Source organism: Bombina bombina, chromosome 10 (genome assembly GCF_027579735.1).
Source record: "Bombina bombina isolate aBomBom1 chromosome 10, aBomBom1.pri, whole genome shotgun sequence".
In the NCBI taxonomy this organism is placed as follows: Eukaryota; Metazoa; Chordata; class Amphibia; order Anura; family Bombinatoridae; genus Bombina; species Bombina bombina.
The window spans coordinates 115809579-115823237 of NC_069508.1; the positions used below are offsets into that span (position 1 = coordinate 115809579).

Consider the following 13659-nt stretch of genomic DNA (forward strand, 5'->3'; position numbering starts at 1 on the left):
GAGAAGCGCATATCAACGTAGAAATCTTAGCACAAACTTACTTCACCACCTCCATAGGAGGCAAAGTTTGTAAAACTGAATTGTGGGTGTGGTGAGGGGTGTATTTATAGGCATTTTGAAGTTTGAGAAACTTTGCCCCTCCTGGTAGGATTGTATATCCCATATGTCACTAGCTCATGGACTCTTGCCAATTACATGAAAGAAACATATGTATCTGCTGTGTAATTTGCAATATTAGGCATTCTTACATTTTGCCTTTTTGTATATATAATAGACAAAAGAACTTATTTAATGCAACATTGATACTTACATGTTAAAGGATCAACAGACTCAGAGGATTTTGTAATTTTTATATTTTATTTCAAAGATAGCCTTGGTGTTTAACTGAAGATCTCGGCACATTATTAATATGATTTAAGTTTTTTTTTTTTGTTCTGTTTTGAAGAATAATCTTTTAATAAAAATTCAGTCCAAAGCTGTGTTCCATGTACATATTTAGGTGGACAGGTATAAGTCCCTATAAATGTTATTTTTCCTTTATATACACACAATTAATAGAACAGCATTCAAAAGACAATGTTAAAATTGTGAATGGACCCAGAAAGGAACCTGTCATATTCAACCATATTTCATGTGAAAAAGGGCAACTTATTGTTTAAAAGTTGCACTTTAAGAGGTGAGGTTACTTAAAGCACTTAAGATGCATTTTCAATCAATTTTAATTAATTAGAAGTATATTAAAAACGACATGGCCATTTAATGGGAGTGCAGAAATTCAAGTCTTTACCGGACAATAATTGACCCACTTATAATATCATAAAAGTGGTAGTTGCATTATCAGAAGAAGAGATCTTGATCACGGGTAACAGTTTATGAAATGTAATACTGTCAGATCATTATATAATTTTGAATAAATGGTGGCATTTGTGGATACAAATTGCTTCTAACAAGTTGAGCTTCTAGCAACTTCCGCATCAATAAAATAATAGCAGTCAAAATAACTCATACACAGATTAATAAATAGACATGGATTATCAAAGTTTGTGTATGTTGAGTGTTTGCAAGTGGACTTGAGTTCAGAGGCATTTTTCTAAGATTTATTTTAATAAATGGGACATAGTTATAAAGCAAATCCCAGTGTTAAGAACATAAAAAGTGCATAGAGTATATAGTCTTAGGAACAAATTAAAATGTTAAAATAATTATATCAAAGTGCGTCTTTATACAGCTGTTTAACGATAATAACTGGAAACTCTTCATCAAGCCTGCCTAATATATTTCAAAGCAGTCCATTTCCATGATGAAGATTTTAGTTATGCTAAACTGGGAGAAAAAAGTATCCAAACATTAGAATGAAATACAACAGTATACCTACAAATAAATTAAATCATGTCCCTTGATATGGAAAACTAAAATCATGAACAAAAATATGTGATCTCCAGCATTTATTAAAATCTTTTAAAGTTCATAAACGACAACAAAGTTACTGTAGAATTGTATCGCATACAGCTAGCATACAACAGCATATCCTCAGTCTAAATGAAATACAAAAGATTTTAACATTTTCATACAAAGAATTCTTAAATTTATTGTGACGTATATATATTTATATATATATTTATATATATATATTTTGTTACATAAAATTTGCTACAGCAAAAGTATCTTATACTTTTCTTGCACATATGTAAATAAGGGTGGACAAAGACTGCGATCAGCGTCAGTCTTCTAAAAACATTGTTGTGCAAAAATGCTTGACGACCTAAAGACATACAGAATGTTAGATAGTACATCTTATAATTGGTTGTAAAATGTCTACAAAGGCTTTTCTTAAAGGAGTGTCATACAGATTTTTTTTAAAGGAGTGTCATACAGATTAAAAGGAAAAAAACAAACAAAAAAAATGCCTGTGATTGCTTTCCATTGAAGTTTAAACAAATACAATGGCTATATATCAATATAGATCAGTTTATTAAAAACAATTCATTCTTGTAGGCATGTAAATGTATCATAAAATTGGACTAGTTCATTCAAACTGTCCAAATGTGCTGTTTTTAAGACAGGTCACTGAGATATAGAGAAGTGTAACAAACAGAATTTATATGGACAATTTTAAAGAAAACGAGTTGAGCCACAGAATTTCAACAAACACTGCAATAATTATGTAAAAGTGCTGAAAGCGAGCACATGGTAGCTGTAAGTCAGATGGTGATAATACAAAAACATAGCTATGCCAAAATACCACGTGTGACCGTACATTCTCTCACTGAAACATCCAGCTTCATGGAGAGACAATTTGTTTTATTATGAAGCAGAAAATACCCATAAGAAAAAACAAATACAAAAAAAAAAGTGGCAGTTTCTAACATCATTATTTCAGGTGAACGAAGCACTGTTATCAACAGTTATATTAACAGTACTTCATCCTGTTTACTAATATAGTATACCAGAATAAACTTGGCAAAAACCTTTTATACTCCTAACAGCCAGCAGAATATAATTGCGTACGTTGTAGCAACACATCCAAAAAATGTCTTAGTTGCTAAACCACATGATTTGTCAGAAAGGAATATTCCTTTTTTCTTTCTTTTCTTTTTTTGCTAAACAGATGAAGTTACAAATTAAAAAAATAATAATAATACAGGTTTGAATACAGAACTAGTTGAGGAGTCATAACATTGTTATTTTTTATTTATTATTTTGAATTAAAAAATACTGACCAAAACTTTATTTAAGAGAGCAGGCTTAGCAATATTAAAAGCCGTCTTTAACATATTGAGTGTCATGGTAGTTAAAGTCAACATTATACATTTTGTAAGACAAGACCAGCTGGAAATCATTACTCTTAACTAAGAGATGTGCTATGCACTATACAGTCTGGTCATGTAACATTCTGCCCAGGTAGGGAATACACAAGGGGCAGCGCAATTAAATAGAGAAGTGTAAAAAACCAAGGCACAGGGTCTATCTAACCAAACATTGCAATCTAATTTATTTCTACCCAGTTTTGGTCAATCTCCAGGAAGAATGAATCTTTATGGACATTATTTTTATTTGTGAGTATATGGCCATTATCTGAATTTCACCCAAAAAAAAAGGGCCAAAAAAAAATTGGCTAATTTTAATTTGAATTATGAACTGAAAAACAGTAACCTGTACCCTCAAACAAGGATCGACACACAAATCAAAACGAATAAAAACAAAAAAGAAAAAAACGGTGGCACAGACTAGAAGCAAGACTCATCTTTCAATCTAAATTACACTGCAACATCTCCCGGATCACTCACACAAATAATACATTTTCAAAATAAAAGGGAGTGTAGTTGGGTAAAATACTACTTAAAAAACAAAAACGGTGAGGACATGGGGGAAAATTACGAGACAGAAATGTAACAGAAAAGACAAAACAAAAGATAAGAAGGAAAGTGGTCTAGTATTCTGTTTTTAGGGCACAAGTAGCTTGCTTAATTGTGCCTAGTTAAAAGGGTTGGTGCAAACTGCACACATGGAAGATGGCAATATAGACCTCAGTCAGCCTTGCGGAATGAAGGAACTAGGTAACTGGTTTGACATGTGATGGTCTCAGCTCCACCCCATCTGTTAACAGAGTGCAAAGATCCTAATGTGAGCCCTGATGTCATCTTGTCCTTACATACATCTTAAAAGTCAGCAAATTCTTTTGCACATTTCTCAGTCAGAGACACACGGATATCTTCTTCTTCATAATCATCAAAGTTGCTGGTATCTCCTGGCCCTCTGCACTTTGGTATGAAGGGAGCTTCCACCTGAGTTACAGCAAAGAAAAGTCATAAAGAAGTTAATAAAGCTCTTAATCTAATGTAGTCATATTCACATGTCAAGTAGACAACTAGCACATATCCTCTCTGTAGCGGGAAAACTGGTTCAGAAAAATCATGTATAAAAAAAATTGTGTAAACAAACTATAACATTTTACCGAGATTAGGAAAAAAACAATACATTAAAAAAGCATGTTTATATATATATATTTTTTTTACATTAGGGGATATATATATATATATATATATATATATATATATATATATATATATATATATATATACATATATATATACATATACATATATATATACATATACATATACACACACACACAATGCCTTGCAAAAGTATTCACCCCCCTTTACTTTTTACCTATTTTGTTACATTGTAGCCTTAAGTTCAATGTTTTATTAATCTGAATTTTATGTGATGGATCAGAACACAATAGTCTAAGTTGGTGAAGTGAGAAAAATATATACATAAAACTATTTTTTAGAAATAGAAAACAGAAAATTGTCATGTGCGTATGTATTCACCCCCTTTGTTATGAAGCCCATAAAAAGCTCTGGTGCAACAAATTACCTTCAGAAGTCACATAATTAGTGAAATTATGTCCACCTGTGTGCAATCTAAGGGTCACATGATCTGTCATTACATATACACACCGTTTTTGAAAAGCCCCAGAGGCCGCAACACCTAAGCAAGAGGCACCACTAACCAAACACTGCCATGAAGACCAAGGAACTCTCCAAACAAGTAATGGACAATGTTGTTGAGAAGTACAAGTCAGGGTTAGGTTATAAAAAATATCCAAATCTTTGATGATCCCCAGGAGCACCATCAAATCTATTATAACCAAATGGAAAGAAAATGGCACAACAGCAAACCTGCCAAGAGACGGCCGCCCACCAAAACTCACAGACCGGGCAAGGAGGGCATTAATCAGAGAGGCAGCACAGAGACCTAGGGTAACCCTGGAGGAGCTGCAGAGTTCCACAGCAGAGACTGGAGTATCTGTACATAGGACGACAATAAGCCGTACGCTCCATAGAGTTGGGCTTTATGGCAGAGTGGCCAGAAGAAACCCATTACTTTCAGCAAAAAACTAAATGTCACGTTTTGAGTTTGCGAAAAGGCAAGTGGCAGACTCCCAAAATGTATGGAGGAAGGTGCTCTGGTCTGATGAGACTAAAATTTAACTTTTCGGCCATCAAAGAAAACTGGCGCAAACCCAACACGTCAAATCACCCAAAAAACACCATCCCCACAGTGAAACATGGTGGTGGCAGCATCATGCTGTGGGGATGTTTTTAAGCAGCCGGGACTGGGAAACTGGTCAGAGTTGAGAGAAAGATGGATGGTGATAAATACAGGGATATTCTTGAGCACAACCTGTACCACTCTGTGCGTGATTTGAGGCTAGGACGGAGGTTCACCTTCCAGCAGGACAATGACCCCAAACACACTGCTAAAGCAACACTTGAGTGGTTTAAGGGGAAACATGTAAATGTGTTGGAATGGCCTAGTCAAAGCCCAGACCTCAATCCAATAGAAAATCTGTGGTCAGACAAAGATTGCTGTTCACAAGCACAAACCATCCAACTTGAAGGAGCTGGAGCAGTTTTGCAAGGAGGAATGGGCAAAAATCCCAGTGGTAAGATGTGGCAAGCTCATAGAGACTTATCCAAAGCGACTTAGAGGTGCGATTGCCGCAAAAGGTGGCTCTACAAAGTATTGACTTTAGGGGGTGAATAGTTATACACATTGACTTTTTCTGTTATTGTGTCCTATTTGTTGTTTGCTTCACAATAAAAAAAACATCTTCAAAGTTGTGCGCATGTTCTGTAAATTAAATGATGCAAATCCTCAAAACATGTTAATTCCAGGTTGTGAGGCATCAAAACACGAAAAATGCCAAGGGGGTGAATACTTTTGCAAGGCATTGTATGTGTGTATATATATATATATATATATATATATATATATATATATATATATATACACACACACACAGTATATATGCACACACATATATATACATATATATATATATATATATATATATATATACATATATATACAAACATACATATACATATATATATATATATATATATACACACACACATACATACACTAAGTATATTTGGACTTTTCTTTTTAAATAACTTTATTTACAGCATTTTAACCACAAATTGAAACAAGTACAACTGCATTATTTTTATATTTCGTATTTAGTATGCATATTTTTTTCCAGTTCCGTTGATACTTTTTTCTAAGATAAAGATTTTGCAATGTGCATCTCAATTAAAAAAACAAAAGTAACACAATGTCATTGTACAAAAGCCAGCCAGCCAGCCAGCCAGCCACTCCTCTGCAATGTGAAAAACAACCAAACACCCCTTTATCTTACTAGCATCTTAATCCAGATATAAACTATTACTAAGCGCTGTGCTCACATGCTTTGTGGTCAAGATGGTGAAAGACTAACAAAATATTAACATAAGAATCAAATCATGTCCCAGTATATGAACGGTCTTAAATGACTGCATGACATTGCAGAACATTAACAGCTCCAAGTACTAAGGAGTGAGCGAACAAGCTTCTCAACTCAAGAAGTTGTTCGCTCGCCTTCGCTACATACGTGCGGTGGATGAACAGGATTCGCTGCCCGTATGTATCATAACACGCTCAAGTAAGCAAGTAAAGCCCGCCCCTTCTCTCACACGACCAATTGCGTGAGAGAAGGGACTGTCAATCACCAAGAGTGAGCGAACTCTCATTTCCCCTCGCCATCTCAGAGGTAGCATAGAGCAGGGGTCAGCAATCTTGGGCCCCCAGATGTTTTGGAACTACATTTCCCATGATGACCAGGCAGCCTAAAGTGTGTTCCAAAACATTTGGGGGGCCCAAGGTTGCTGACCCCTGGCGTAGAGTGTAAGAAGCAGCGGTCTAATGACAGCTGCTTCTTACATTGCAGGAAGCAGGCTCGCATATGCAAACCAGCCCGCAAGGACTCCGGGGCAGCTCTCGATGCTTTTTACATGGAACCCTAAACTTGATTAACATGACTGAACATAAGAATATTTCTTGACATAGGTTATATTTAGAAAGATGATTTTCCAACTTAGCACATTTAAATGCAGGGTAAAAACCTGAAGTCTTGCAATTAGGGAGTCTGAAATGTTTTTTAATGCATTAACACCTTGTTTGCGGCAACTGTTTTTCAGCAGTTATTCTTCACCCACCACTTGCTTTATTTGGAAGAGCAAATTCAGAGTTGTTACTGGAGCAGAAAAAAGGTTAGCCACATCCATCTTGCTAGCAAATTATATCAATTTTATGCAGTTCCTTATCAGACCAACCCTGCTCAAGTCCATAAGGTACTAATATGTACTAGGGTTATACAGACTGTTATTTGCACTTATATATTTTAAAGCAGAAAACCCCACAATTAAATTACAAAAAAAAGAGACAAAATAAATCATGATAGTATATTGCAACTTTGTTTCGCTACACATAAACAGTCAACTGTTTCTAATTTTTTTATCCATATACATATACATTGATTTATTATTTTAGAGCCTACCTGTGTGGCTCTTTTTAGGGACAAGAGAGGCATATTGGTACACAAATGTAGTAGTGGAGTTAATAATTCACTTGGCAAAATGTATAAACTTTATAAAATTTGTACATATATTATTTTTATCTTACATTTTCCTATAAGAAGCAAATCCCTTACTTGAAATAGTGCATTACCCACTTTTAAATGAAGGGTTACTTTTCAGCACCACCTACACCAAAATAAATAAATAAAAAAAAATGCTTACCTGATAAATCCATTTTTTATGGTGGTGAGAGAACACAAGACAATACTCTTGGGATTCAACTCCTTACCATTAGAAGGTGGCAAATATTCTCAACACTCCAAAAGCAATTAATCCCTGCCGCCTCTCTGGTTTACTAGTCTGATGTATAGCCAACCAAGGAGAAGAAGGTAGGTAGGAAAGGAAAAAGGGGAAACTAAGGTGCAAAGTAGAACTTCCACCATAAAAAAAGAAAGGAAAGAAAATGGGCGAGTCTCATGGACTCTCCCCACGATGAAAGAAATTAATTTATCTGGTAAGCATTAATTTTTGTTTTCTTCCATAAGATAGTGAGAGCCCACAAGCCATTACCCCTGTGAACTAATACCCAAGCTGTGGAGTCCACCAGGACAAAAACATTTTTTGATGAAGGAAGGCATCTAATTAACAGACAGGTAATAGATGGTGGCTCTGGCCTTGTTATGTAGGTAATGTCAGCACTCATCTCCAAATTATGCTTTCGAAAGGAACACAAATGATAATGAAATATGTTTTACCCAACCTGCATGAAAGGAATGTACTCACTAGGAATCTGATGTAGATTCAAAACTTGTTGTATTGAAGACTTGACAAATAGATCTTTAAAAAATGTAATAAAAAAATTAAAAAGTGTTTCAGTGAATCAACCACCTTTATCAAGAGCTGTTCAGATTTCAATAAAAGACCCGTGAAATCTCATACTTATTGGCAACCTCGCCTCCTGAGGAGACCAAACTCCATGTGCCTTCCTGGACCCCCATACTGCATACCAACCCCAGAGACTTACATCTGTTGTGACTATTATCTAGGTTGGACACACAAATAACACTTTAAGAGAAATGGATTGGTGAATTAACCACCAGGACAAAAACTGTTTCACTTTAAAATTGGAGAGGATTCTTTAAGAAAGATGTCCTTGCACCATTGATATAGCATGCAGGGCTGAAGCGGTCTCATAAGAAACCGTGCAAAAGTGATAGAATCTGATGCCGCTATCATCAGACCTAAAACATTTAAGCACTGAGCTATTAAAGGACTGGAAAGAAATTAAAGAATTAAAGTTGTCTGAAGCTTTAAGCTTTCATTGATCCATTAAGGAAACCTAAGCATGCATAACTGCAGAGCTCTCAAATGGGATTGAGCAAAGGGAATGATGTCCATTAAAGAAACAGGAGCTTTAGCTGACCACAAGCTCTCTTAATTTCAAGAGCAGCAGAATAAGGCACAACACAAAGGACCAGCACCTGTGGGTGGATTCGAACGCTCAACCTTTGGTTTCCCAGTTAGGTGTGCTGACCACTAAGCTGTACCAGAGGGACTGGAAGCGACCATCAGACCAAATTTCCTCCATACATCGAGCCACTGATGGCCGACCAATAGACTGCAGAGAGAGGCAAGAATTTTAGATTTTCTGACCTCTGTCAGAACATTTTTCATAGATGGGAAATCTATTATGGTCCCTAAGAAAACTACCCTTGTAGCTGGAACAAGGAAACTCTTTCTAAAAGCACTGCCAAGAGAGCCCCCAAAACCACAAACTGAGAATGTTTGTCTATAAAGGCAAATTCCAGGAGCTCAAAATGATCACTGTGGATGGGAGCATGAAGATACGTATCCTTCAGGACTATGGTCGTCAAGAACTGACCTCTTGGGCCAAAGGAAGAATGGAACGAATGAATTCCATTTTGAAGGATGATACCCTGATCAACTTGAGACACCTAAGGTCTAGAATGGGTCAAAAAGTTCCCTCATTTTTGGGAACCAAGAACAGAGTGAAACAGAACCCTAGGCCCTGTTCCCTTACTGGAACTGGAATGATCACTCCCAGGAAGGAAAGGTCCTGAACACAGTTTGATAATGCTCCTCTACCTTATCTGGACTGCAGATAAATTTGAGGTGTGTAAATATTTGAATTCAATTCTGAAACCCTGAGATACTATGTCCACAGTCCGAGGATCTGGGACATCTCGTACCCAAACCTGATAAAATAGAGCAAGATTGCCCCCACTTGAACTGATCCCGGACCAGGGCAAATTCTTTATGCTGACAGACTCAGCTGCAGGTTTCTTTGAATGCTTACCCTTGTCCAAAACTGATTGTGTTTCCAAGAAGATTTTCCTTTGAATATACGAAAGGAATTAAACTTACTCAACCTGTGTAGCAGTAGGCGGAACAGAAACCTTACTGTCTAAATCTCAAAATTTTCCTCTTGCGTTTTCGCTTTAACATAGGAAAAGCAGATAATGCTGCAGATACCACAAAATATATCTGTGCAGCAAAATCTACAGGCAAATATATGCCTCCAGGCAACTGAGAGGAACCGCAGGGCACTGCATGTGACACCATTAAGGCTTGAGACGTTTAAGGAGAAAACTGTGGCATTGCCTAAACAACAACATCCTAAGAGACATTGGGCTCAGTAGGCAACAATATAACTCTACATACAAGAGTTGTAGTTAAGGATGCAGCACAGAATTGTATAGCTAAACAATTTGTGCCTAAATAAATACCAGTATAATTAGAAAAACACAGACCTCCATGCCCATAACCAAAATAAAATGAGAATACATTTTTTTATTGCAAAATATAAATTTATTAAGTACTGTCACTTTAATATTTGATGAGAGTCTAGTACTTTGCTAATTAAACAAATTAGAGCTCCTACACCTCAGCCTGACTGAGTTGACTAAATCAGCTTTCAATAAAGAAATGACTAAGCACAGACGGCAGAAAGTTCTCCTACCAATCCCTTAAATACAGAGAAATTTGCAATCAGAAAGACACCGCTCCGCTAAAGAATTGAAGTGGAGAAACAGGTCACATGACTCACCGACGAGAAACTGCGCAGTCAAAATACAAGCACTTGTTTCTCCCTCTGCAAGGATTGCAGCGTCCTCCCCGCCATGAAGAGTCACCTCCCCCTTAATGGCGGAAGATCAAAAACATTACGTTCTGCAAAATAGTCCTCAGCCCTTCTGTTATTGGGACGGCATGAAGCTACCCAAGTGTAATGTGAAAAAAATACATTCAAACGGTCTGTCATATACATAGAAAATGCACGCAGCAGACATTTTCTCTACCACCACCCAGAGGGTCCGCTCTAAGCGTGTCTAGACCGCACCTTGGCATGGCAGTTAACATCTAGCTTTCATACTGAATCAGAAAGTGAGATACAAAATAAGCAGCTAGCATAGCTAAATACAGCCCACATAAAGTAAAATACTTTAGCCAAATAGGAGATAATAACACCTAGTCTCTAGCCACAATAAAAGTGCCTGCTCCCTGCCAGAAAAATATCCTGTCTAAAGGATATACAAGTCCCCTAAAGTGCAGACAAACTTCTAGGTTTGGAGATGGGCACTTAAGAAGACAAAAAGGCACTTACCTGCAATCTAGCTGTCAGGCAGGACGACAGCTTACAAGGTATGAGAGGACACATACTCCCCACAGGGACCTGTAGAAAAAGAAAGAACAGAGTAAACTCTGCCTTTCTATACTAGGGCAGCAAAATGTTAGCAATTGATGACGTTGTGGACGTGGAAAGAAATATATATATCCTCTTTTGAGAGACTAATATAGAACATGAATAAATGTATTTGGTATTGACAAACAGCATGATAAACTATATTAACAAAATAGTCAAACTAAATTTTAGTTATAATAATAAAAAAAATCTTTAAATGTATATTTTGACATTTTAATCACAATTGTTAAACGGTATAACAAGTAAAAGCTTACAAAATGTATATTCTGAAAACAAGAAGTAGATAATTAATGTTATGCATAAAAGCCACTACTGAAATATCTGCAATTCACAAGGAACACAATGTTAATAGCATCCTGTCTCAAGTAATTGATATACAGAGAATTATCACCACCACTGCAGTGTCAACTTGTAAAACAAAAACAACCAGTTTCCTTTTATGAACTACCACTGCAACTCTCCAAAGACAGAGACTAATATTAAATCAAACCGCTATTTCTGTGTTTAAGTGGCATAATAAAATAACCAAAGCTTAAAGGGACACTATACCCCAAAAAATATTTCATGATTAAGGTAGAGAATACATTTTTAAACAACATTCCAATTTACTTCTATTATCTAATTTGCTTAATTCTTTAGATATCCTTTAATTAAGAAATAGCAATGCACATGGTGAACCAATCACAGGAGGCATCTATGTGCAGCGACCAATCAGCAGCTACTAAGCATATCTAGATATGCTTTTCAGCAAAGAATATCAAGAGAATGAAGCAAATTAGATAATAGAAGTAAATTAGAAAGTTGTTTATAATTGTATGCTCTTTCTAATTCATGCAATACAAAAATTGGGTTTCATGTCCCTTTAATGTGAAAACCGTGAAAAGTCAGATATTTATCACACTGGAAAAAGAAACAGCTTTTTGGTTCATTTCTTAAAACTATTTTTTACTTAAAGGGACATGAAACCCAACATTTTTCCTTCATGATTCAGATAGAGCATACAAAAAAAAGTAATAATCAAATTTCGTCTATTTTCTTGTTGAAGGAGTAACAATGCACTAGTGAGAGCTAGTTGAACACATTAGGTGAGCCAATCACAAGAGGCATATATGTGCAACCAGCAATCAGCAGTTAGCTCCCAGTAGTGTATTGCTGCTTTTGAGTCTACTCATGCTTTTTAACAAAGGATAACAAAAGTACAAAGCAAATTAGAAAACTGAAGTAAATAGGAAAGTTGTTCATGAAAGTTTAATTTTAACTTTACTGTTCCTTTAACAATCACCTCCTTTCTTGTTATTCAGAAGAAAAAATAACTGGAGAGTAGGACACTGATATTGCTGTATGAATTAACTTTCTCTCTCTCCAAGATGAATAACCACCTCTATTAAAAACTAAACTAAACCAGACCTACACAAAGCGGTTATGGTCAAGTTCTTAGCACATGGGGCAGCAGATTAATATTTTAAAATCTTAAATGATGGCTATAAAACAAGCAACTAATATATTTCTTAAAATGTCCAGTGGCACAGATCCAGATTTGGGTAAAGTTATAGGGCACCCTCAGTCTGCTATTCTTTCCTACAGAGGGCTTTTTAGAGTTGTGGACACCACAAAGCAGACATTTTTAGTTTTGCAGTAACCGGTCAGGAACGAAGACCAGCAGGTTACCTCGTCTGAGACGTACATGTCAGAGTGACAGAATTTGAAAAAGGTGTGAAAGGAAGACCAAGTAGCTGTCTTACAAATCTGTTCAAGAGAAGTGTCATTATCAAAGGCCCACAAAGTGGCCACTGCTCTTGTAGAATGAGAAGTAATCCTTCTATGAGGCAAAAATCAAGAGTATCTGTGGTATGAGGGGAGATAGAGCAAAAAGTTCAAGCCAGGAAATGAATAGCCCCTATGGGATGATCTTTCACCAGGAAAATTGGTTAGAAAAAGTCAAATTAGATGTATGGACAAAAAAAAAACAACAACAAAAAAAAAACAGAATTTATGTTTACCTGATAAATTACTTTCTCCAACGGTGTGTCCGGTCCACGGCGTCATCCTTACTTGTGGGATATTCTCTTCCCCAACAGGAAATGGCAAAGAGCCCAGCAAAGCTGGTCACATGATCCCTCCTAGGCTCCGCCTACCCCAGTCATTCGACCGACGTTAAGGAGGAATATTTGCATAGGAGAAACCATATGAAACCGTGGTGACTGTAGTTAAAGAAAATAAATTATCAGACCTGATTAAAAAACCAGGGCGGGCCGTGGACCGGACACACCGTTGGAGAAAGTAATTTATCAGGTAAACATAAATTCTGTTTTCTCCAACATAGGTGTGTCCGGTCCACGGCGTCATCCTTACTTGTGGGAACCAATACCAAAGCTTTAGGACACGGATGATGGGAGGGAGCAAATCAGGTCACCTAGATGGAAGGCACCACGGCTTGCAAAACCTTTCTCCCAAAAATAGCCTCAGTAGAAGCAAAAGTATCAAACTTGTAAAATTTGGTAAAAGTGTGCAGTGAAGACCAAGTCGCTG

At 36.5% G+C, this 13659-nt stretch overlaps 1 protein-coding gene across 2 annotated transcripts in view; it reads right to left on the reverse strand.

The window, feature by feature from the left end:
• Nucleotides 1-338: 338 nt before the first annotated feature.
• PRKACB (protein kinase cAMP-activated catalytic subunit beta) overlaps nt 339-13659 on the reverse strand; it is a 412367-nt gene continuing 399046 nt past the window's right edge. The window contains exon 10 of one of the 2 annotated variants that reach the window (XM_053693314.1): nt 339-3785. In XM_053693314.1, coding sequence (XP_053549289.1) covers nt 3660-3785 — 126 coding nt within the window. In that variant the 3' untranslated portion in view covers nt 339-3659. The remainder of the gene's footprint in view (nt 3786-13659) is intronic. The other variant, XM_053693315.1, reaches the window with a different exon arrangement.